General features: G+C 40.5%; 1 protein-coding gene across 3 annotated transcripts in view; it reads left to right on the forward strand.

Annotated features, from left to right (window-relative positions):
• Positions 1-25,545, forward strand: part of STK32A (serine/threonine kinase 32A) — a 133,456-nt gene extending 107,911 nt beyond the window's left edge. For all 3 annotated transcript variants that reach the window (XM_005900452.2, XM_070374572.1, XM_070374571.1), the window contains 6 exons: positions 47-144; positions 7,176-7,292; positions 10,694-10,819; positions 12,461-12,589; positions 21,596-21,660; positions 22,080-25,545. In XM_005900452.2, the coding sequence (XP_005900514.1) occupies positions 47-144; positions 7,176-7,292; positions 10,694-10,819; positions 12,461-12,589; positions 21,596-21,660; positions 22,080-22,173 (629 nt within the window). In that variant the 3' untranslated portion in view covers positions 22,174-25,545. The remainder of the gene's footprint in view (positions 1-46; positions 145-7,175; positions 7,293-10,693; positions 10,820-12,460; positions 12,590-21,595; positions 21,661-22,079) is intronic.
• The last annotated feature ends 59 nt before the right edge of the window (positions 25,546-25,604 follow it).

The raw sequence follows: 25,604 nt of genomic DNA on the forward strand, positions 1-25,604 counted from the left end.
CAATTCAATCGGAGTAAAACTAACTTAACTCTTCTGTGTTTTTCAGCACCTGAGATGTTTAACTCCAGAAGAGAAGCAGGCTATTCCTTTGCTGTTGACTGGTGGTCACTGGGAGTGACAGCATATGAGCTGCTGAGAGGCCGGGTACAGTAGAATTACATTTATCTTTGATTACTCTTCCAGTAAGTTTCATTTTTACAGTGAAAGGATTGAATTTTTTTTTTGGCTAAAAATCAAGTCGTTTGTTTCAGAGATGAAATCAACTCTGCCATGTGATGCTGGTTGCACCCCTTGGGGTTTCTGCCCATAATTAATTCACTCTTCTACATATGGGACCAAGAATGTGAGTTGACATTAAATTATGCAGATAAAATTAAATGAATTATAGGGAAATTATTAACTCCCAGAGAGGGAAAATCAATACACCTCATGCCCTATCTTGTATAAATATATTTGTTTGTTTAAAGAAAATCATTTTGCAGTTACAGTCTAGGGCTTTGATTCAGACACACTTCCCCAAAGGGAGTGTGAATTATTAATCCAACACAATTCAAGCCCTGTCTTGTTGGATTTCTGTCTTTCATTTGGCTCTCGGTTCTGGGCTCTGTGGCAAATTAGAGTAGTTTCCTTTTAAAAGTAACATTTCTTAAACTCAGAAAATGCCTAATTTTGCTAAGAAGAGATTTTTTTCTCCCTCCCATATTGTTGTACCTCCCGGTAGTTCCCTGTGATTGGATGTAACTGGGAATGTAATGGAGAAGGCAATGGCACCCCACTCCAGTACTCTTGCCTGGAAAATCCCATGGACGGTGGAGCCTGGTAGGCTGCAGTCCATGGGGTCGCTAAGAGTCGGACACGACTGAGTGACTTCACTTTCACCTTTCACTTTCATGCATTGGAGAAGGAAATGGCAACCCACTCCAGTGTTCTTGCCTGGAGAATCCCAGGGACGGGGGAGCCTGGTGGGCTGCCATCTATGCGGTCGCACAGAGTCGGACACGACTGAAGCGACTTAGCAGCAGCAGCAGCAGCAGCAGAGAATGTATTAACAGCATTAGTTTCAATTTTCTTTTCTTCTTTTGCTTAAGAAAGGTGAAAGAAAGTGACTGTTAGGTTGCTGAATTTGTATCTACATATATGTTATCAGCTATATGAACATTACACTTGTATTTGTTGTGCTTGTTGTTCAGTCCCTAAGTCGTGTCTGACTCTGCAACGCTATGGACTGCAGCACACCAGGCTCCTCAGCACACCAGGCTCCTCTGCCCTCCGCTGTCTCCTAGAGTTTGCTCAAATCCATGTCCACTGAGTTGGTGATGCTAGCCATCTCATCTTCTGTGCCCCCTTTTCTTTTTCCTTATTCAGCTCGTAACTAAAAGTGTGTATGCGTTTACCAGCCTCTCCCTATTTTCCCCACCCTCAACCCTTGGCAACTATACTGTTCTACTGTTTCTATAAGCCTGACTTTTCCCCCCAAAGATCCCATATAAATGATATCATGCAGTATTTGTCTTCTCTGTCTGACTTATTTCACTTTGCATATTGGACACAAGGTCTATCTATGTTGTTACAAACATCAGGATTTCCTTTTTTCTTATGGCTGAATAATATTCCATTACTCATATATATTGTATGTGAATATGTATTTCATATGTAATGCTCCATTATTCTTTTATAATATATCCATATCTTCTGCAATGCAGGAGACATGGGTTCAATCCCTGGGTTGGGAAGATCCCCTAGAGAAGGAAGGGCAACCCACTGCAGTATTCTTGCCTGGAGAGACCCATGGACAGAGGAGCCTGGTGGGCTACAGTCTAAATGGTTGCAAAGAGTCAGACATGATTGAGTGACTGAACATACATACAATGAATATTATGTGTAAATATGTGTACTTAGTCGTGTCCAACTCTTTGTGGCCTCATGGACCATAGCCTGCCAGGCTCCTCTGTCCATGGAATTTTTCAGGCAAGAATGAAACCTGAAACAGGTTGCCATTTCCTACTCCAGGGGATCTTCCTGACACAAGGATTGAACCTGTGTATGCTGTGTCTCCCGCATTAGCAGGCGAGTTCTTTACCACTTGCCGCACTTGGGAAGCCCCATATAAATATATATATATATGTGTGTGTGTGTGTGTATAAATATATATATATATATACTACATATACACATATCTTTATTAATCTGTTAGTGGACATTTAGGTTGTTTTGGTGTCTTGGCTGCTGTGAATAATGCTGCAACGAACATGGCAATGCAGAGTCTCTTTTGTAAAGCACAAATCTCACTTTTCATAGTGAAGAAAAAATGTTGCTCCCTAATTCCTCACACGCATATACCCTTCATCTGCCTTAGCAACCCTCCCCTCCTCCCCACACTCTTGAGACACCTTAGCTGGTCACACTTTGCTCTTTAGTACCAGGTTAACTTTTCAGATTTTGCTTCAGTATGAACAATGCTGACTCTTTGCAAACTTACTTCAGCCTCTTTGGATTTCCTCATCTCTCGAGGCATCCCTCAAAGGTCTTCCTCTCATTCCTTTGCCTATAAAGAGATTTCCTAAGATAAACCCTGGTTTTTTTTTTAAATAACTCTTTGAATAAGTTTGGAAATCGCTAAATTAAGTTTGAATAAAGTTCAGGAGGTGTCTAAACTGTAGAGCTTTTCAGAATCCTTATATTTAATGTAGGTTGTTCATTTCTAACAAAGGACAGACTTGGACTGTCTCAAATTTCTTTTGCAGGAAAAGCCTTTCTCCAGGTCTTTTCATATCAGATCCTACCCATTCTTTAGGGACCTTGACAACACAGCTCCTTCTCTGAAGCAATTTTCTCTGCTCTCTCTAGCTAAAGTGATCTGTGTATCTTCCAAATATTTATGTACTCTCTCTCTCTTTTATATGGATATTCCCTGGTGGCTCAAATGGTAAAGAGTCTGCCTGCAGTATGGGAGACCCTGCAGTGTTTGATACCTGGGTTGGGAAGATCTCCTGGAGAAGGAAATGGCAACCCACTCCAGTATTCTTGCCTGGAGAATTTCGTGGAGAGAGGAGTCTGACAGGCTATGCAAAGAGTTGGACACCACTGAGCAATTTCACTACTCTCTTATAACCCTTCTGAATTTAAAATTATTGAACAAATATACAAAAGCAGAAAAATAAAGGTAGAAGTCAACCACATCCTCTAATAAGCAAAGTCTCAGTTAAGGAATTAAAACCCTCCTTTGACCTTCCAAATCTCATCTTTCAGAGTGTATTCACTTCCAAACCTTTTCTGCTTTTCTAAGGATAGTCTATTTTTACATACATGCATATACACATTGTTATTGTTGTTTCAGTAAAAATAAAATTATGCTTTAACCTTTCTGTTGAGACTCTTTTCACTTAAGATGAAATGTAGAACTCTCTATATCAGAACACCTAAATCTATTTTCTGTTTTAGGATTAAAGCCATTTCACAAATGTATTGCCCTTGTAAATTTTTCTAGCTATATCAATTTTTATGTTTTCAATCTCTTCTATATTATTAGAGTATAGATTTATTAAAGGTGAAGCCAATGTTTTATATAGTTTAGTATTATCCACAGTATTTAGCTGTAAATAGGTACCTGACAAATGTTTGTTGAATGTATGGGGGAATACGTCAATACAAATCAATTCTGACATATTCTTGGAGAGAATCACCAAGGAGGCTATATGTAATTATGTTTCAAAATATAGCCAACTCAAAGAAATGAAATAGCAACATTTAATTACAACTAGCAACACAAATAAACCACAGATGAAAGGTGCTAAACAGTCATTCCCTCCACATGGACAAATTGTGATTTACAGAAAAATACATGCTTCGAGGGCTTCCCTGGTGGCTTGGACAGTAAAGAATCCACCTGCAATGTGAGAAACCTGGGTTCAATCCCTGTGTTGGGACAATCCCCTGGAGAAGTATGTAAAAGTCTACCCACTCCAGTATTCTGGCCTAGAGAATTCCATGGACTGTATAGTCCACAGGGTTGCAAAGAGCTGGACATGACGGAGCGCATTTCACTTTCATATGCTTCAAAGGGGAATGTGTCTGAAACATCCCTGTAGTGTAAGAGCCTGACCATGGTCTTGATGAACGGGTCCCTTAGTCCTTAAGGTGCTTTGTCATCTCTCTGCATCCCAACTCACATTGTGAAGGCAAGGTCCACATCTTCTCTAGTCTTATAATACCCGTAGTATTAGCTTATGATAGGGACATACGTTGTTTTGCACTAATTGTACATCCTTGGCTGAAGCTCTTTTGCTTTTGTACTCCTGAAATAAGACTAGAATCACAACACTTTTTCCCATGTAACATTTTACCTTTTCCATCTTGTTTGTTCTTTATATTCTCATTCTTAATTTATATGCTACCCTAGAATTGTCTGCTAGATCCTGTAATTGTACACTGTAATTTTTCTTTATATCACTGTATCCCATTGATTTCTCTGTGAATATGTATGTATATCTGTATAGTCTCTGTAATTATTCATGGCTTCACTGAGTAGACTGTAGGCTCTACCAGTGTAGAAATACCATCTGTCCTGTCTTCATTGTATCCCCAGTGCCCAACAGAGGTGCTGGAACATTACAGGCATTCATTCAACATTTGATAAGTGAATAAATATACAGTTCTGGTTGTTGATGGTTTAATGTGGATTTTAAAATTTAGAACTAGAAAAATAGGTTATTGTATAAGACAAAGGCAATTGGACTATTTGGAACAAGTGGACAGACCATGAGGATTTAAAAATATATATATTGAATTCAGCCCTATGGCTTTCTAAAATAAAAGAAAAAATGCAGCATAATCTTAAACCATTTGCTTATAGCATTCTCAGTTAATTTATTAGTTTATCAAAGCATTTTGTGTATTTAGATGTCTCAGAATTAGGTTTAGAAATATAAGTGGACTGAAGAAGAAAATTAAAAAAAGAAAAATATATACACACACATATAACCCCGGAAGCTTGAGTGTGTCAACCTGCCCTAGCTCTAATGGTAAACTTGCAGTGGATCACAGGTAGTGACCCACAGTGCCCCTGGCTTGCAAACAGTCAATGAACATTGATGATGTTGATAAGGCACACTTTTTCTGGTATTGAGTTCCAAGGGTTATTTCCACTCTGTCATTACTGAAGCAGATGAATTAATTATGGTCATTTATTCAGTCCTGAGGGAAGAAAGTATGTGGCAGGTGTTTTTAAACCTCACATAAAAAATAAAGTTTGGCCAAGCTCCCTTTTAGGGAGTCCAACCTAGCACTTCCTGGTTCCCTGGGTAACAGGTGTTGACATGGCATGTTTAGAATTAAGACTTCCTTCACATCACCTTTCTTGATGACTCATCTTCCTATTCATTATCTACATTTATTGGGTTGGCCAAAAAGTTCACTCAGGTTTTTCTGTGAGATTGTTTGGAAAAACCTGAATGAACCTTTTGTCCAACTCAATATATCCACCATTCTTTTTACCTTTGTTTCAATAATAATAATCTCTCTCCTGTATTGTGTCTAATATATATCAGTCACTCTGTTGAGAACTTTACATGTATCATGTCATTTAATTTTCCCAACAATCCTCTAAGGTGGCTCATTTTACAGAAGAAGGAATCGAAACTAAAATTGACTGATTCAGTTTAGCGCTCAAATCCTTTTGCCTTCAAAGCTCAAACATTTAATTACATTATATGACCTTCATATACTTCATATACCTCAAATACAGATATCAACAAGGAAAAAAATTAAACTCTTTCATTTCTCCCAATTTATCAGTCCATGGTCATTGTGCCTTGAAAGAACCAGGCACATGATAAATGTACATAGCCATAGTCACCGTCCTATTGTTGGTTAATCTAATGTGAAAATTTTATTCATTCAACAAGCATATAATGAGCACTTGCTAGGTGCTGTGTCCCAAGGGCAAAAAATGCGAATATGGTATGGAAATGGCAACCCATTCCAGTATTCTTGCCTAGAGAATCCTGTGGATGGAGGAGCCTGGTGGGCTGCTCTCCATAGGGTCGCACAGAGTCGGACACGACTGCAGCAACTTAGCATGCATGCATGCATTGGAGAAGGAAATGGCAACCCACTCCAGTATTCTTGCCTGGAGAATCCCAGGGACAGAGGAGCCTGGTGGGCTGCCTTCTATGGGGTCGCACTGAGTCGGACGCGACTGAAGCGACTTAGCACCAGCAGCAGCTAGCTTTAAGTAGCTCCCTTCACATAGAGAATCCCAGGGCAAATCCTTTATGAAACAGAAATCAGCATTGGTAAAGGCTGCCCTCTAGTGGACATCTGTGAAAATTACTAACAAATTACTTTGATTTCTTTCCTCCAAGTTAAAATTATAGCAGAGTCTGGCTCTCTTGAAACTAAAAATACTTTTGCCTCATCATAAAATTCTCCACCCAACTACACAGAACTAGCGGCTCATTGCATTTGGAGCGGGTGTTGAAGTCTTCTGTGTAACCTTCCAACTTGAACTTTGTCCTTATGATTCAAACAAGTAAAAAGAGGTGTAAAACTCTGAATCTCTTTATAATCAGCACTTAAGTAATAATTTTGAAAACTTCTATTTACTGAGCACTGGGCTTCTCTGGTGGCTCAGACGGTAAAGAACCCTCCTGCAACGCAGAAGACCCAGGTTTGATCCCTGGGTTGGGACAATCCCCAGGAAAAGGGAATGACAACCCACTCCAGTATTCTTGCCTGGTGAATTCCACGGACAGAGGAGCCGGGCAGGCTACAGTCCACAGGGTCACAGAGTCTGACATGACTGGGCAACTAACACTACACACTGTTCAGTATTTTAGGGAAATACTTCTCTAAGTTAACCGTATAAGACAGCTCCAAATTGACATCTCAGAGGTGGATTTAGCTCACAAAAAAGTTTCTTTTACCCAGAGGGATTACCAGCTTTTAAGAACTTGGGGGTTTCCTGAGAAACTGTAGTCTTTCTGTATCTTTTTAAAAAGCAGGAAATGTGGCAATCATGTACTGTATCTGCATATGGCAACAAAACAATCAGCTGGAGGGGATTAGAAAATCCTATTGATACTTTATTGGTTGAAAATTTAGCTTGGGAACATTTACAAAGCAATGTTTTTCCTTTTACCCTATAAAAATGAAGACTCTCACTTCTCTCTTTTAAGAGACCATATCATATTCGCTCCAGTACTTCCAGCAAGGAAATTGCACACATGTTTGAGACAGCGCTAGTGACTTACCCTTCTGCCTGGTCACAGGAGATGGTATCCCTTCTTAAAAAGGTAAGAAGGATGAATGCACGACAAAAGTAATAAAAAGAAGCAGGTGATCTGGTTTGAAATGTAAGTTACAGGGGCTTCCCTGGACGCCCAGTGTTGTTGTTTTTTTTAATATACATTTATTTATTTAAATTGGAGGCTAATTACTTTACAGTATTGTATTGGTTTTGCTATACATTGACATGAATCCACCATAGGTGTACACGTGTTCCCCATCCTGAAACCGCCTCCCACGTCCCTCCCCATACCATCCCTCTGGGTCATCCCAGTGCACCAGCCCCGAGCATCCTGTGTCACGCATCAAACCTGGACTGGCGATTGGCTTCATATATGATAATATACATGTTTCAATGCCATTCTCCCAAATCATCCCACCCTGGCCCTCTCCCACAGAGTCCAAAAGACTGTTCTATACATCTGTGTCTCTTTTGCTGTCTCTCATACATGCTGTCTCTCTTTGTTACCATCTTTCTAAATTCCATATATATGCATTAGTAGACTATATTGGTGTTTTTCTTTCTGGCTTACTTCACTCTGTATAATAGGCTCCAGTTTCATCCACCTCATTAGAACTGATTCAAATGTATTCTTTTTAATGACTGAGTAATACTCCATTGTGTATATGTTCCACAGCTTTCTTATCCATTTGTCGGCTGATGGACATCTAGGTTGCTTCCATGTCCTAGCTATTATAAACAGTGCTGCGATGAACATTGGGGTACACGGGTCTTTCAATTCTAGTTTCCTCGGTGTATATGCCCAGCAGTGGGATTGCTGGGTCGTATGGCAGTTCTATTTCCAGTTTTTTAAGGAATCTCCACACTGTTCTCCATAGTGGCTGTACTAGTGGAGAAAAGGGAACCCTCTTACACTGTTGGTGGGAATGCAAACGTCCAGTGTTGTTAAGACTTTGCCTTCCAATGCAGGGGTTGGGAGTTCAAGCTTTGGCCAGGGAACTAAGATCCCATATGCCTTACCACCAAAAAACCAAAACATAAAGAACAAAAGCAATATTGTAACAAATTCAATGAAGAATTAAAAAAAACAGTCTACATCAAAACAAAAAAATGGTTATGATACTGGAGGCCGTCATAATAATATACATTTCTGGAGTGGGTTTTGCAGCTAACAGATTTCAAATACCTGGCTTCATTAATAAGGCAATGCACATGTCCTCTTGAATGTCTCAAAAGACATTTCAAATTCCATGTGCCTCGAATGGAATTCTTGAACTCGGTATTTCCTGGACTTTGTCCAGTGTTCCCTCGCTCAGTCACTGGCCTCTCCATCCACCCACTTATACAAGGCAGAACCAGACATCACTCATCATCCTCATATCCAGTCCATCACCACGTTCTGTTATCTGACCTTTTAAATACCTTTTGAACCTGACGCTTCTCTCCCTCTCCCCTATCTTCTTCACAGTCCTACTGCCATCAAGTTTTGTTTGCCCTGCACACTTTTAAACACACTCCATTCTGTTCTCTGCTCTGCCCCACAGGGACCTATTCAAAGCACAGGTCATTGTTTTCCTACTGTTCTTAGGATAAAGATCAAAATAATTTGTATAGTGTAAAGGTTCTAACTACCCCTTGAGTCTTATTTTGGACTTTTGTCCCCCTTATGATGACACACAAACCGCTTTGTGCTTCCTTTTCCCTTCTCTTTCCCGTCCCCAACCCCACCCTCGTATACCAGTCTCCCATAGGCCTTTGCATGGGCTAGTCTCCCTGCCTAGAACACTGCTCACATCCTCAGTTCTCCTAGCTCCCTCCTTTAAATTATTACTACTCAATGTGATTCAATAAGTGGTCCAAGTACATTAATTACTCCCCACCAAGTCTATAACAAAACATAGAAATTGAGAGAAGTATTAAAAAAAACTTGTATAGCAGTCTTGATATAGCAGTATAGCAGTTTTGTATAGCAGTTTGATACTGCTGATGCCTCAAAGCACATGTGTGCCAGCCTATGTGGTGATGTCAAGCTCAAATCACCAGTTGTACCTGGTGTAGAGTTCCGTACTAGCCACACACAATAACACCACATATTGGTTTCAGTAGGTTGGAAATTAAACCAAAGAGAAATATCTAGCCCTTCTGCATAGTTTGAGAAACACAGCTTTAGATCTCAGCTCAAATCTCCCTTCTTCAGGGAGCCTCCCTCTATTGTCAGCTCACACAAGCATGAACTTTCCTTCATCATATTTTTCACAATTTGAAATTACACATTGCGCATGCGTGACTCTTCAGTTAATACCATTGCTGTCAAGCTGCATGAGGGAAGGACCACATCTGACTTGTTCACCATGGTGTCTTCAGCACCTAACACACAGCCTGACAAGTGGTAAAATTTGGAATTTGAACTAATGAGGTCCAATGATTTTCATCAGATTTTTTAACATACCCATGTTCACCAGGAAGATTAAGGATAATTGAGGCAGAATCTCAATCATGTGTATTATGTAAAAGAAAAATGAAGAGCCCAAGAGGATGAACTTGCCTTTTTTCTGAAGAGAGAAAACTGCACAGGTTGTAGCTGGTCAAGGAAAAGAGCTTTGTGGACTAAGACTTCAAAACCTATGTCTCTTGTCTCTGGGTCGTGTTCTGTTTTCCAATAGGGATACTGCTGTTGGCGATGTCAAAAATAAAGAATAGGGGCAGAGGTCATTTTCCATAAGCAAATTTTCCCTAGCTCCAAGACAGCCTTCTCACCCCAGAATTGCACCCTGATGACCCACAGTGATCACCTTCAGGTCTCTTCTCAAATGGAACTGCTCCTTCCCATCCGAACAACAGGACTATAATGATATTGGTTCTAGGGTGCTTCGGATGAGGAAACAAAATCTTTAATTTCAGTTCACAAAACCCAGAACTGTTGCAGTAATCTTAATGACATCTTATCTGTGTCAGTCCCAGTATATATTGATTAGTTATAAACATTGCTAAAATTTTTAGTGTGAAATGAATTTCATGTGTTAAATCCAATGTACATTTTTCCACTCAAGAAGAACAGATTTCTTAGTCACTTTAAACATGGCCTTATTTGAACATGGCCATGTTTAGCCATAGCTAAACCTAACGAAATAGGTTATTATCCCTTTTTTACAGATGGGTAAACTGAGGTTTAGAGAACAAACTTGCCTATGATTAATCAGTCATGGAATCAGGAATCAAACATGTTTGACTCCGGAGGACAAGCTGTTTTCACTCACCACATGACCAGCTTACAATTCATTCTGACCATTCATTATTATCTATATTATTTGTTTATGGGACTAAGGAAGGAAAACACTGCTTGTTTCCATCAACCCTATTCCTAAAAATGTTTATAGGGAATCTTTATGATTTTTTGCTCCCCAAGTGACCTTGTTCCTGATCTTGGTGTTTGTATTCCCTTGGCAGCTACTTGAACTGAATCCGGACCACAGATTTTCCCATTTGTCTGATATTCAAAACTTCCCATATATGAATGATATGAACTGGGATGCAGTTCTGCAGAAGAGGCTCATTCCAGGATTTGTTCCTAATGTAAGTCAATCCTAATAAACCCTTAATAACTCTCATTCATTGCATATTTTTCTGTGTGCCAGATATATACCTGGTCTCATCAGATAGCCACACCAGTGTTGTAAGACAGTCAACGTTCCTGTTTTACAGATGAGAAAACCAAGGCACACACAGGTTAAGCTGGCTGACAAAGGCCACACAGCTAGCAGGTGGCTAAGCTGGGATTCCGGTCTAGATCAGTGCTGGGAGTTCTAGCTCCTAACTACTTTTTTGTGGCTTACTTTTTAGTGGAAACAAGTCCTAATCCTACAGATAGTCTTTTCCAGGAATCTGCCAATTTAAAACATTTTCTCTGATTCCAAAGATGTAGGAATGTGTATCCAAGGAGTTCTGTGAGTCAGAGGATTGAAAGCTGTTTAGGTTGGATATTTGTTTTTACCATTCATTCCTCTTCCTCTGGTAGTTTGGACTTCCCTGGTGACTCAGATGGTAACACATCTGCCTGCAATGCAGGAGACCCGGGTTTGATCCCTGGGCTGGGAAGTCCCCTGGAGAAGAAAATGGCAGCCCACTCCAGTACCCTTGCCTGGAAAAATCCCATGGACAGAGGAGCCTGGTAGGCTACAGTCCATGGGGTCACAAAGAGTCTTACATGACTGAGCGACTTCACTTTCACTGGTAGTTCTACACTGGGAACCATATTCTCAATGACTAATAAGCAAAGGGAAATAAGTCCCACCAGATGTACCTAGCCAAAAAACATCTGTGGCTTCCTGCAGTCTACTGAGCTCCAGCCAAGGAGCCAAGTGAGACCTCTAATCCCTCTCTCCCCACAGCCTGATTCTACACACTCAGTTGTAGGCAGATTGGCAGAATAATCGTCTCTTAAGGGAGCCTGCAGAAACAATTCGGAGTTTTCTGCTCTTAAGCCCAGGCCAGACACCTGCGATGGGCATGTGGGGGTGTGATCCTTCATGTACAAACAGCAGATGGGTGGGTGGGGTACAAAGCAAGAGGCACCAGAAGGCAATGGGGAGGAATTCTGGGATGGGGGAATGCTACCTTCTGGAGCAACAGGAGGTGGGGTCCTACCTGGCCGCTCCTCGGGGTCCAGCGGGGACAGCTTGCACTCTTGGCTGACACACGCGGCCTTGGAGATCTAGGCACCTTTCTGTTCTTTCATGCGCCACCCCATCAGCGCTGCCTCCACAGACCTTGTGTGTGTGCTTCTCTGATTTAATTGTGAATCTGAATCATCTGGGGAGCTTGTTACACATGCAATTTCCTGGCCCGGTGTTCAGAAACACTGATTCTGGAAGTCTGGTTGGGGAACTAGGAATCAACTTAGGGTCATTCTGATCCACCACTGAACCTACTTTGAGAAACATAGCCCCAGAAGGCAAACTTTAGAAAAATAATTATAATAGGATTTTCTTTCTAACTCCTGGAAGGCTCCTTGGGAATTTAGAAAAATAAACAAAATACAAACAGAACATGAAAAACAAGGCTGGCGATAAAGTACCTAAAACTTTGGGTGGAAATCCCAGCTGGTTATTCTTGGACTGTTCCTGCAGGACTGAGTTGTAATCTCCTTATTCAGTCTGGCCTATTTTCAGAAGGATACAGAAATGTAAGCAATCAGTCAACCTGTCTTCCTTGCAGAAAGGCAGGCTGAACTGTGACCCCACCTTTGAACTCGAAGAAATGATCCTGGAGTCCAAGCCTCTGCACAAGAAAAAGAAGCGTCTGGCCAAGAAGGAGAAGGAGACGAGGAAATGCGACTCCTCTCAGGTAAGCAGTCCCCTCACCCTCAGGGTCGTGGGATTCTTTACGACTGCTGCCATTGGTTGGAAAGCTTCCGGTGGGTGAGCTTCCCGCAGGAACTGGCAGCTTTGTGACTGTGAGAAGGAGCTGAACACCCCAGCGTCTGAAAGGGAAGCCCTGGGCATCCCAGCACCAATCTTTTACGTCTGAATGTCCTACCCAGGCCTCTGCAATTAACTTGATTCCCTTAGTGTCTTCTCCTAACTCTCAATTCAAATTTTGTGACCTCCTGGAAGGGAATCTAATTGGCGAAGCCTAGGTCAGGTTACCATCCTTAAAATGATGGGAAAAGTTGTTTAGTCACTAAGCTGTGTTCCAGCTGTTTTGGGCCCCATTCTTTTGAGGAATCACTGGGAGCAGCCAATTCTAGAGGGCCGTATCTGGTCTTTGCTAGAAGCAGAATCTCCTAATGTCAGGGCTAGCACAAGTAGGGAGTATTCAGTCACAGAAAAGATGGAATTATATGGTTGAGCATTATTGCTGGATTTCAGGCTGAATCAAATTAATTTTGTAACTAACTACATTATCCTACGGAGAAGGCAATGGCACCCACTCCAGTACTCTTGCCTGGAAAATCCCATGGGCGGAGGAGCCTGGTAGGCTGCAGTCCATGGGGTCTCGAAGAGTCAGACACGACTGAGCTACTTCACTTTCACTTTTCACTTTTCATGCACTGGAGAAGGCAATGGCAACCCACTCCAGTGTTCTTGCCTGGAGAATCCCAGGGACGGGGAGGCTGGTGGGCTGCCGTCTCTAGGGTCGCACAGAGTCGGACACGACTGAAGCGACTGAGCATGCATGCATGCACATTATCCTATGTCAGAGTTTAGAGGTCAGATTTCAGAAAAGTAACTTACAGGGGCTCAGTAGGATTTTACACAGTAAGGTTTTGTGTATAATAATGACGGTGAAGCATTAAATATTCACCTTGCCTCTAATGATCATCCATGGGCTTCCCTGATGGCTCAATGGTAAAGAATCCACCTGCCAATGGGAAGATCCTTTGTAGAAGGAAATGACAACCCACTCCAATATTTTTGCCTGGAAATCTCGTGGACAGAGGAGCCTGGTGGGCTATACTCTGCAGGGTCACCAAAGAGTCAGACAGAATTTACCAACTAAACAACAATAATGATCATCCATTCATCCACTCAATCATCCACCCATCTCCCTACACACTCAACTAATGGTCATCCATTCTTCCATCCCTCTGTATCCATTTGCTTAGGCTATTTTTATTGAATCCTTATTATCCGCTGCATTCTGTGCTAAACACTGGAAAGGGATATGAATAAGATATAATTCCTGCATTCACTGACAGCCCCCTTCTCAGAGATTGCATAATCCTGTGGTTAAAATGGCTCTGCAAACAAGCAACTATTCTCAATGTTCCTAATTTCTCTAGTCCTCAGGGCATACTGTACCCTTTAATGGTCAGTTAACCCAAGTCCACATCCTGTTTGTCCGCAGAACTGCCCTCTGAGCGGATTCCCATCTTTAAGTGTTTTCTAGGGCTCTCCAAGGAATGCTTCGCTGTACCACAAACCCATCTTGCTTGTTGCTTTTCACTTTACCCATCTTCCTCCTAATGATCTGTTGCTCTTCATATCATAACCAACTGGCTTCTCCTGGCTGGCTCCTTCCTTTTCCCCCAGAGAGCTGCCTGTGTAGGCTCCTCTGTTAACAGACCTCCAAATGTAGCCAAGAACGAGACATCACCTTAATTATGTTTTTTCAAGTTTTAGAGATAACAGCAATTTGTGAGTAACTTCTTGCCATACCTTCCCTGCTCTGTATGATCTGTCTACCTTCCTCCCCATTCTTGTACTATGCCATTCTTGACCTCACTTAAAACCCTCAAGATGCATAGGCCCTGCTAGTGTCTGGCCCTTGCTCTTCCGTTTTCTGGAATGTTCTCCTCTTGGACCTTCACTTAGAGGGCTTCCTCCCCTGTTTATACCCCAAATGCCTCCTAATCAAAGGTGAGGTACCCTCTTTCTCAGCCCCTGTTTTTAACTCCTTTATGACCTTGTGCTTGTGTGCTTAGTCATTCAGTCGTGTCCGACTCTTGCAACCGCATGGACTCCTCTGGGGAGGAGGAGGCCAGACTCCTCTGTCCATGGGATTCTCCAGGCAAGAATATTGGAGTGGGTTGCCATGCCCTCCTCCACGGGATCTTCCCAACCCATGGATTGAACCCATAGTTTATAAACATTTTATTTATGCTTATTTGTGTGTCTTTTTCTGTCCCACTAAAATAAGCCTTCTCCTGTGCAAAGACCAGGTGTCGGTCTTACCCACATTGTCTTCATGGTACCCCAAGAGTGCATGTAATATAGTAGAGGCTCAACCAGTGTTTGATCAACACATTAAAAGAACAAAAACCTAAAAATGAACCGTGAAGACTGGTCATTGCTGTTCTTAGAATTACAAGGTCAAGCTCCATCCACAGGACATCTTCCTGTGATCCCCTCTTATCCTAGACCTAACCTGTGCCCAGCCACCCGATCGCAGGGGCAAACTCCCACATCTCCCATGGGAAAGGGTATGGCCACTCACCCACAGTACAGAACCTCTGACATTTCCTAATGCTAAGAAGAAAAAGCACTTTCTTCTTTTTCCAAAGTATCATGTCAATCTCAGAATCATTTGCTAAGAGGTGGCTTTGCTCATGATAAAGAGAGGCCTTTACATTCTCTTTACAGTCTTTTTGCTTGTCTTGTTTCTAACCTTTTTATTATGGTAAAACATGTATAGCATAATTTTCCATTTTAACTATTAAGTGTACAATTTATTAAATTCATTTGCAATATTGTGTACCCACTACCACTGTCTATCCAAAATTTTTCAATACTCCCCAAACCACTGGTCTTTCTTTAATTGGTTTCAGCAATGTTTGTACTTATCAGAGTATAAATCTTTCACCTCCTTGGTTAAACTTATTCCTAGGTCTTTTATGCTTTTGGAGACATAGAATTTTTTCTTAATTTCCTCCTAGATGATTACTGGTGTGTAGAAACAGAAGTGATTTTTCTGTATTAATTTGTATACTGCAACTGAACTCATTTATGAGCTCTAGTAGCTTCTTGATGGATTCTCTGTAGTTTTCTATGTGAATATATAGGATTATGTCATCTGTATATTGAGATACTTTTAGTTCTTCCTTTCCAGTTTGGATTCCTTTATTGTTTTTTCCTGTCTGGTTGCTCTGGTTAGAAGTTCCAATACAATGTTGAATAGCAACAGTGAAAGCAGGTATCTTTGTTCTTTTTCTGATCTTAAGAGGAAAGACTTTAGCCTTTTACCATTGAGTATTATGCTATCTGTGGGGTTTTTGCCAATGCCTTTACTTATGGTGAGGAAGTTCAGTTCTATTCCTAGTTTTCTGAGTGTTTTTATCATGAAGGGTTTTGATTTTTTCAAATGCCTTTTCTGGGTCAGTTGAGACATCATGTGTGTGTGGGGGGTGTGTGTGGGGTGTGTGTGTGTGTTTTCAATTACTGTGAGGTATTACATTGACTGCATTTTTTATGTTAAACCATTTTTGCACTCCAGCAGTAAATCATACTTGGTCACAATGTGTAATTTTTTAATATGCTATTGGACTATTTCCTGTATGTTGTTTAAGATTTTGCATCTATGTTCATAGGGGATATTAGTTTGTCATTTTTTCCCTAATAATGTCTTTATTTTTGTATCAGAGTGATGCTGGCCTCATAGAATAAGTTATAAAACCTTTCCTTGTCTTGTATTTTTGGAAGAATTTGAGAAAGGCTGGTGTTAATTCTTCTTTAAATATTTAGAATTTACCTTTGAAACCATCTGGCCTTGGACTTTTCTTTGTTGTAAAATTTTTGATTATTCTCACTTGTAGATTACTCTTGTGAAATATCTGCTGAGATTTTATTTCTTCTTGAGTCAGATTAGGTAATTTGTGTTTCTAAGAGTTTGTCCATTTCATCTAGATGTTCTAATTTGTAGGTGTACAGTTATTCACAGTATTCTTATTTCTGTAAGGTTGGAAGTAATGTCTCCACTTTCGTTTATGATTTTAGTTATGTGCATTTTTTTCTCTTTTTTTCCTTTATCATTGTGACTAAACATTTCTCAGTTTTGATATCTTTTCAAAGAACCAACTTTCGATGTCATTGATTCTATTGTCTTTCTATTCTATTTCATTTATCTCTGCTCTAATCTTTATTGTTTCCTTCTTTCTGCTTTGTGTTTAGTTTGCCCTTCTTTTTCTAGTTCCTCAAAGTATAAAGTTGTTATTTATTTCTTCTGCATCCCATACTTTTTGGCATGTTGTATTTTTGTTTTCATTCATCTCAAAGTATTTCCTAATTCTTGTGGTTTATTTTTTGACACACAGGTTGCTTAAGAATGTGTTGTTTAATTTCCACATATTTGTGGATTTTTCAGTTTTCCTTCTATTATTGATTTCTAGCTTCACTTCATTGTGGCTAGGGAAAATTTTGTATGATGTTTATCTTTTTAAATTTATTGAGATCTGTCTTGTAGCCTATTACGTGGTTTCCTTAGACTCTTTGAACATATTTATGGGCTCAGTCATTCAGTCGTGTCTAGCTCTTTGCAGCCCCATGGACTGTAGCCTGCCAGGATCCTCTGTCCATGGGATTTTCTGGAAAAAGATACTGAAGTGGATTGCCATTTCCTACTCCAGTGGGTCTTCCTGACCCCGGGATCAAACCCACGTGTCTTCCATCTCCTGCATTGGCAGGCAGATTCTTTACCACCAGCGCCACCTGGGAAGCCCAGGCATATTTAACGGAGTTGTTTTAAAGTCTATCAAGTAAGTCCAATATTTGGGCTTCCTCAGGGATGACTTATGTCAATTTATTTGGTTTCTTCGAGTGGGTCATACTTACCTGTTTATTTTTATTTTTTTTTTTTTTTAATTTTATTTTTATTTTAAACTTTACATAATTGTATTAGTTTTGCCAAATATCAAAATGAATCCATCACAGGTATACATGTGCTCCCCATCCTGAACCCTCCTCCCTCCTCCCTCCCCATACAATCCCTCTGGGTCGTCCCAGTGCACTAGCCCCAAGCATCCAGTATCGTGCATTGAACCTGGACTGGCATCTCGTTTCATACATGATATTATACATGTTTCAATGCCATTCTCCCAAATCTTCCCACCCTCTCCCTCTCCCACAGAGTCCATAAGACTGTTCCATACATCAGTGTCTCTTTTGCTGTCTTGTACACAGGGTTATTGTTATTATCTTTCTAAATTCCATATATATGCGTTAGTATACTGTATTGGTGTTTTTCCTTCTGGCTTACTTCACTCTGTATAATAGGCTCCAGTTTCATCCACCTCATTAGAACTGATTCAAATGAATTCTTCTTAATGGCTGAGTAATACTCCATTGTGTATATGTACCACAGCTTTCTTATCCATTCATCTGCTGATGGACATCTAGGTTGCTTCCATGTCCTGGCTATTATAAACAGTGCTGCGATGAACATTGGGGTACACGTGTCTCTTTCCCTTCCGGTTTCCTCAGTGTGTATGCCCAGCAGTGGGATTGCTGGATCATAAGGCAGTTCTGTTTCCAGTTTTTTAAGGAATCCCCACACTGTTCTCCATAGTGGCTGTACTAGTTTGCATTCCCACCAACAGTGTAAGAGGGTTCCCTTTTCTCCACACCCTCTCCAACATTTATACTTTGTGATTTATTGTCGAAAAAATGACATTTGAAAATTATAATGTGGTAACTCCATAAATCAGACTCTCTCCTCCCTCCTCTAGGATCTGCTGGTTTTTGATTGTTGAAGGCTACCCTTGTACTTCTGAGTGACTTTTACAAACAGTTTTTGCAAAGACTATCCCTTGTCATGCATCATCACTGCAGTCTTTCTTATTTTGGCTTGTGTTCAGCTAACATTTTGATAGAGATTTCCTTAAACACCAGGACCATTTTTAAGTTGCTTTTTTCTTGATTTGGCATTTGGTTGCTATAAACCTCTGATTGCTTTCCAGAGTTTTGACAGTGTGGGCCCTGACAGTTTCTGCCTTTTTTTTTTCTTGTGAGGGGTGGCAGTTTGGAGCTGCCTGTGCCACCATTTGGCTCTAGTTTCTCCTAATGTTACAGCATCAGTTTGAAAACAAAAAGGATTGTGATTCAAAACAATGAGCAGTCTTCCCCCAAAGAAAGATCAGAAAGATGATAAATCTCAAAGTAGCACTTTATTCTACTCAAGTATTTTAAAATGTGAGGACCAATCTTAGCAGCTCACTACATTATCATCATGCTAGTTTATTCATTCATCTGAATCTCGAGGTGTGGCAGGGCATTGGAATTTTTTAAAGTTACTTGGGTGATTCGGGTACGCAGTCAAGGTTACAACCTACAGTTGTAGAATTAGGCTGATTAGTGTAAAAGCACTATTGTTTTCCTTTTCTCCCTATGTCTCAGTTTCATCATTTGTAAAATGGAGTTTTAGTATTGGTATCTACTTCATAGACTGTTCTGAGTCAATTAGCACATGTCTGCCAAAATGGTAGCCACTGTTAAAGATGTGGTACATATATACAATGGAATATTACTCAGCCATTAAAAAGAGTGAAGTAATGCCATTTACAGCAACATGGATGGACCTGGAGATTATCATACTAAGTGAAGTAAGTTAGAGAAGAATAAATATCAAATAACACCACTTACATGTGGAATCTAAAAAAAAATTATACAAATGAACTTATTTACAAAACAGAGATAGACTCACAGACCTAGAAAACAAACTTATGGTTGCCAAAGGGGAAAGGTAAGGGGATGGGAGAGGGATAAACTGGGAGTTTAGGACTGACGTGTACACACTACTATGTTTAAACTAGATAACTAACAAGGACCTACTGTATAGCACAGGGAACTCTGCTCAATATTCTGTAATACCCTAAATGGGAAAAGAGTTTGAAAAAAGAATAGCTGTATGTATACATAACTGAATCACTTTGTCGTATACCTGAAACTAACACATTGTAAATCAACTATAGTCCAATATAAAATAAAAAATTTAAAAACAGAAACAAAAAAATTAAAAGTGCTAACCCTAAGGGAAAAAAAAAAGTTAGCTGTTGTTATGTTTCATTTTTCCACTCTGCTTCCTGACTTCTCACCTCATTCTCTTCCATGGCTCACGGTATATGCCTCTGCTCATGCTCATGGTAGATGCTCTATTGTTTCTTTGCTTCATGGATGTTCTCCACTGACCCTCCCTGCTCACCAACCTCTTTAAAGTAAAGATGCAAAAAGACTGATGCACGCCAGTCTGTCTGCCATGGAAGCTCATGACCTAAATCCTCTTTTTCTGCCTCCGGAGATTTCCACCTGCTCTAAACCCTTCAGATATTTCTGATGCCATTTGTACTTACATTAGTCTAATCACTGTTTGCTCTCTTATCCTGAAGAAGCGCATCCCAGGATTTTTAACCAGCAGTTTTCTTCCCAGTCACCTAAGACCCATTCATTCCTCCATTCTGGTTGCTCCCCACTCCTTTCCCTCATACTCTTTCTGGTTTATCATTTTGACTTGTCCATGTAGCTGCCCTTCTTAAGTTTTTCCAGTTAAAGCTGAGGAAAGAGAACATGTTGCACATGAGCCCTTAGGGCCAGGGTTGGGACTCAAGACATGTGCAATGCTGTATCACAAATTCATCTCTGAGTGTGCATTTCACATCTTTTTTAGAAGAAAACAGAGATATATGACAGAGGAAAAAAATGAGTAAATTTCTACATTTTATTTGATTATAATCTTGATTTTTAATGTTAAAATATTTTAAAATGTTAACATTTTAAATATTCTTCATGTTAAATTTTGTATAACTTTTGCTTATATATTTACTTATGTTTATATTGTACATATATTGTCTGTAAAATGTAAATACATAAATGTAGAAACATGTATGTGTATAAATATATATATAAAGTATATATAAATATGTTAAACATTTATTTATATACTTTGATATAATATTTTAATGTTAAAATATTTTTTCCCAAATCTTACTCAAGGAGCTCTATCAGATCACAGGATTCCCCATGACTGATACTGAAACCCTCAGGGTCACAAATCCCCCAGTTTGAGGATAAGAGGGAGGTGTAAGAGAGTCTTCTTTCTCTCCTTTCTTTTGCTTCCTTTGGCACTTCTCTGAAATTTCCTCTCCTTTTTTTTTTTTGAAAGCATATAATTTATTTATTTTTTATTAGGATATAATTGCTTTACAATGTTGTTAGTTTCTGCTGTATGTATGGATAGATTGAAGATGTTGTACATATACACAGTGGACTCTTACTCAGCCATAACAAGGAATGAAACTGGGTCATTTGTAGAGACGTGGATGGACCTAGAGACTGTCAGAGTGAAGCAAGTCAGAAAGGGAAAAACAAATATCATATATTAATGCATATATGTGAGCTACTCTCCTTTTTATAGTTTATTCTTCTAACACTTAAATATTTGTTCAGGAAAGGAAAAAAAAAAAAACTCCAGTACTTGAGGACTTAGTATTTTCTAATTCTTAGATTTAAAAACAAAAATATTTTTTCCTTTGAGAAGAACATTTTTCATCAGAAGTTTTTTGGAAGGATTTTATTACAGACTTGAACCCACCTGTCTTGAAGCCATGGTTTCTTGTGCAAAAAGGCTGAAAGACACCAAGCTCATAAACCGTAACCCAGGTCTTCTCGTCCTTGCTGCCTCATTGTGGGGAGCAGAGAGTTGCTGTACTTTATTCTCTTTCTTTCCTATTTGCTCCTCTGCTAATCTGATTGTGGTCTCACTCTGGCTACAAATTTTCAGATAGCATCTATTTTGAGGACACATTGGTCTTCATTGATTTGGGCCACTCAGTTAAACAGACACTCAGTAAGTTATTGGCTATTTGAGACTCTCCATTTGTGTACTAACTATGTCTCTATTTTTTCCCCAATGTTCACCGGGAAGACATGCCTTCTTCAAGAGCACCTTGAATCTGTCCAAAAGGAGTTCATAATTTTCAACAGAGAAAAGTAAGTAACTCCTGGAAGAACAGCAGCTCAGCAAATGATGGACTGTTTCAGTCATATTTGACTTGCAATGCCTCGATATATTTTTAAACATTTTTTTATTCTAATTAAAAAATGATGCATACCCATAATAGAAAATCTAGAAATTTCATAAATCTTTTTTTCTTGTAAGAGATTTCAAAAATTATAATAGGTAAATTAGCTTAGCATGAGCTAATTCTGCCTGTCCCATCAACACCCATCTGTTGATGGGACAAGCAGAAGAATGGGAACTTCAACATTTAAAATCAATGATATTTTTAAGAAGATTACCCGATTCATGCTTCTTTATAAATTGTTCAGCTTCATGCTATCATTTCAAAAGTTTAAATCTTTTATTTCTCACTTCAATGAATAAACCTACTTTATATTTTCCTTTTAAGAGTCAAAAGGGACTTTAATAAAAGACAAGCAAATCAAGCCTTGGAACAAACCAAAGACCCAGAAGGAGAGGATGGTCAGAATAGCAACCTGTGAAGTCCTCATCATCTTCTTGGGACATTTCCACGTCAGGAAGAGCTGACAATAATTCTCACTTCTCCACACCTCACACACCTTAGAAAATGTGAATGAATGCCTTGGGAAGGAGGCAGCACAGCACAGGGAGGAGTCCCTGGGTTCCTGGGAACTAGTTTCACAGATAACTGTGTGGCCTTGAGTAAGTCACTGAATCCCTTTCTCTGCTTCAGTTTGTTCATCTAAAACGAGAAGTTAATACTAGATGAGCTCGACGCTGCCTTTCTACTGCCACCATCCTGTTACTCTTAATAGCCTCTATTTTTACTTTAAAAGGAATATTTGGATGTAGATTTATTTTTCCACTCCTAATTACACTGTGACAAATGGACATCGGTGGCTGATGGAGTGAAGCCATTGAGAGCTAGAAAACTTCATAAGGAAGCCAGAATCCTCAAACCCAACTGAATAGGAGTAAGGAAAGCATTCAGGAAGAAATGAGTGGGACCAGGTAAAAAGTAACACATACTGATGAGGGCCCTCCAGTGGTGTGCTGGACTTGAACAGTATGCCAGCTTGTATCAGCTAGTAAGAGCTGCTAGGCATAAATGCCCCAATGCCCTGTTCAGTGATGTGACATTGAGAAGTTGAAATTGGTGATGGTGGAAATATTTACACCATGGAAACTGGCAGATGCTACAAATAGGGCTTTTTTCCCCCTCCCAGCAAGCCAGTTCTGAAATATTTAGCACACCACTGGCCTTCTTCTAGAAGCATGTTCCTTGAGAACTGCTACCTCTTAAGACTATCAGAGACCTGGGTCCAGACAGGATTAGAAAGGAACATTGTCACATTGAAAACACGTCCAACTTATAGTACACTGATGTTGTATCTTACACGGGAGTTATAGTCTAAGTTAGAATGTGAGGTGAATTTGGAAGATAGTAAAATTTACCCTTGGACAAATCCCTTTAATATACATTAACATACGGTACGGAGAAGGCAATGGCAAGCCACTCCAGTACTCTTGCCCGGCAAATCCCATGGACGGAGGAGCCTGGTGGGCTGCAGTCCATGGGGTCGTGAAGAGTCAGACACGACTGAGCGACTTCACTTTCACTTTTCACTTTCATGCATTGGAGAAGGAAATGGCAACCCACTCCAGTGTTCTTGCCTGGAGAATCCCAGGGACGGGGGAGGCTGGTGGGCTGCCATCTCTAGGGTCGCACAGAGTCGGACACGACTGAAGCGACTTAGCAGCAGCAGCAGTAGCAACATTCGGTGAGTATGTTTTCTTAGAGAAGCCCAATATCATTCAGGCTCTTCACTAATGAAACGAGTCATCTTTGATTCACTTTTTTGGGTCTCATTTTAAGCTAATACCAGATGCACTAAAATATTGAACAGATTATTCATGGCTTGGTAGACTAGACTCACACTTCAAACTGTGGAATGCCCACATATCTGAGAGGTCTAAGATCATGGAAACTGACTAAGGGAACAGCAATACCTGCTTGTGCTTACTGCAAAGAATGGCAGGCCAAATCGCCTATCTGCAATATTTTCTTTATCTGCCAAATACAAAGTTTAACTCGCCTAAGTTAAGATGTAACTCTACTCTCCAGATACACAGAAGATCTTTGCAGAAGAACTGTTTTTTGGCAACTCCCAGATGCTGCTGGGTGAATAGTAAACAGGGCTGGTGGGGGACTGTTGTAACTCTTAAGCCATTCAGATCATCAGAACCTTGTCCTTCCTTATGGAGCGAATGGGGCGCATCAAGGTGGCAGTAAGTGGTCAACAGGGGAGACCAGATAGGTGGAAACAAGCAGAAGTAGCAGACACTGCTACATAGGACTTCCAGAAGGGAGGTCACTCTGGGCAACTCAGCATGAGAAGAAAAGCAGTGCTGAACTGTAAACTCAACAATGATGGTTTTCTCCGCACTGAGCTAATAGGCCCAGAACTTCTGGCCTTGAAAACCTCTGCTCTAAGAGTAACCACATTTCTGTTAAGAATTAAAAGCCAGATCCTATGTTCTGTTCGATTCCTTTTCTCTACATTTCCCCCACATCATCTGTCTGTGCTAGTTTTTCTCCCATATAGAAATTACGGCTCAGTTTCCCAAGGAGGGGGTTGACCAAATCTGTAAGGAGGTGACCAGATTCTGCTTCTCATTGGTCACCAGGAGTGTCAGGGGCCACGTGCATGTTTATCAACTTCCATCTTTCATTTGTCTGGACTCAAGCCCTGATGTGCGTGGACTCATCTCTCCAGTCACCTGGTTCCCCCTCTTTCTCTGACCTTGTCTGTTATCATCCCAATGGAGAGACTTTGGGAAAGATTCACCCAAGGGCAATGGGATTAGCAGGGTCTCCACTGGGATGAGAGTTAATAATTTGTGCCATTTCATGTCTACTCAGTTAATATTGGGATAGGAACTCAATACAACTAGGTATTCTGTCAGGTGAATATCTAGTTTTTACTTCCAGTGACCTTCTTCTGTGCCTGCAGCACCTTTGTGGGCTTTCAGGAACCTTGGATCCAATGACTAGAGGGCACAGCCTGAGAGAGGTTAAGGTAAGACCTCCAGTCCTCACCAGGCTAAGGAGCCACAAGGCAGTTAAAGTTAGAAAATAAAATGCACTGCATCTATCAGTGTAGAAAACTGATCCCAAGAGACTCCACTGGATATTCTGAGTGCTAGGACAAAAGTTTCCCCAAATACAAAAGGATTCCTAAGTCCTTACCATGACTGACAGTTGTTGAAATCAGATCCTTGGGTTTCATCCATAACCTGGGCTAAAACTGACTACCCTACTGGGTGAAACATATCTAGGTTTATGACACCCAAGGCTCAGGGCTAAGAATTTTTTTTTTTAAATTACAAAAAATAGGGTGACTCTTAAATCCTTTTGTCTGGCATTTCTGGCATCGTATTTTCCCTCACAGCTCCCTTACCTGTGTGGAACGTCTGAAAAGTCTGAGCAGGTTTGCAAGTCCTGTTCTAACACACTGGCACTGCAGAGGGGCCCACCCACCCCAGCGCAAGCACAGGGACCACAAGTGGGTGGGTGGGGCGGCTCTGTGACCCTGTCCTTGACCTGAACCCCACGGAGGGAAATGCTTTGCTAATGGCTCATTCCCCAAGGGCAGCACTGGTCTTACCTGAGGGCACTGCTAGGGCAGAAATCAATGTCAAAGAACACAGAACACTGCTCTGTTAATGAGGGTAATTTAATTAACTGGCAATTAGTCTGCTTCTGATAGTTAAGTTTTAACCAGAAACAACTAGACTTTATATCATCATAGCTTTTCTAGCCCGGATGGATGAATAAATAAACTAGGGAGAAAGAGCGAGTGACACAGCTAGCAGGGGCCAGTGGTGCTGCTTTTCGCTAACGCAGTAATGCTAAGGCTTATAATTCTTCAAGGGCTCAATGAAAAGGCAT

The sequence above is a fragment of the Bos mutus genome, chromosome 7, assembly GCF_027580195.1.
Source record: "Bos mutus isolate GX-2022 chromosome 7, NWIPB_WYAK_1.1, whole genome shotgun sequence".
Taxonomy (NCBI): Eukaryota; Metazoa; Chordata; class Mammalia; order Artiodactyla; family Bovidae; genus Bos; species Bos mutus.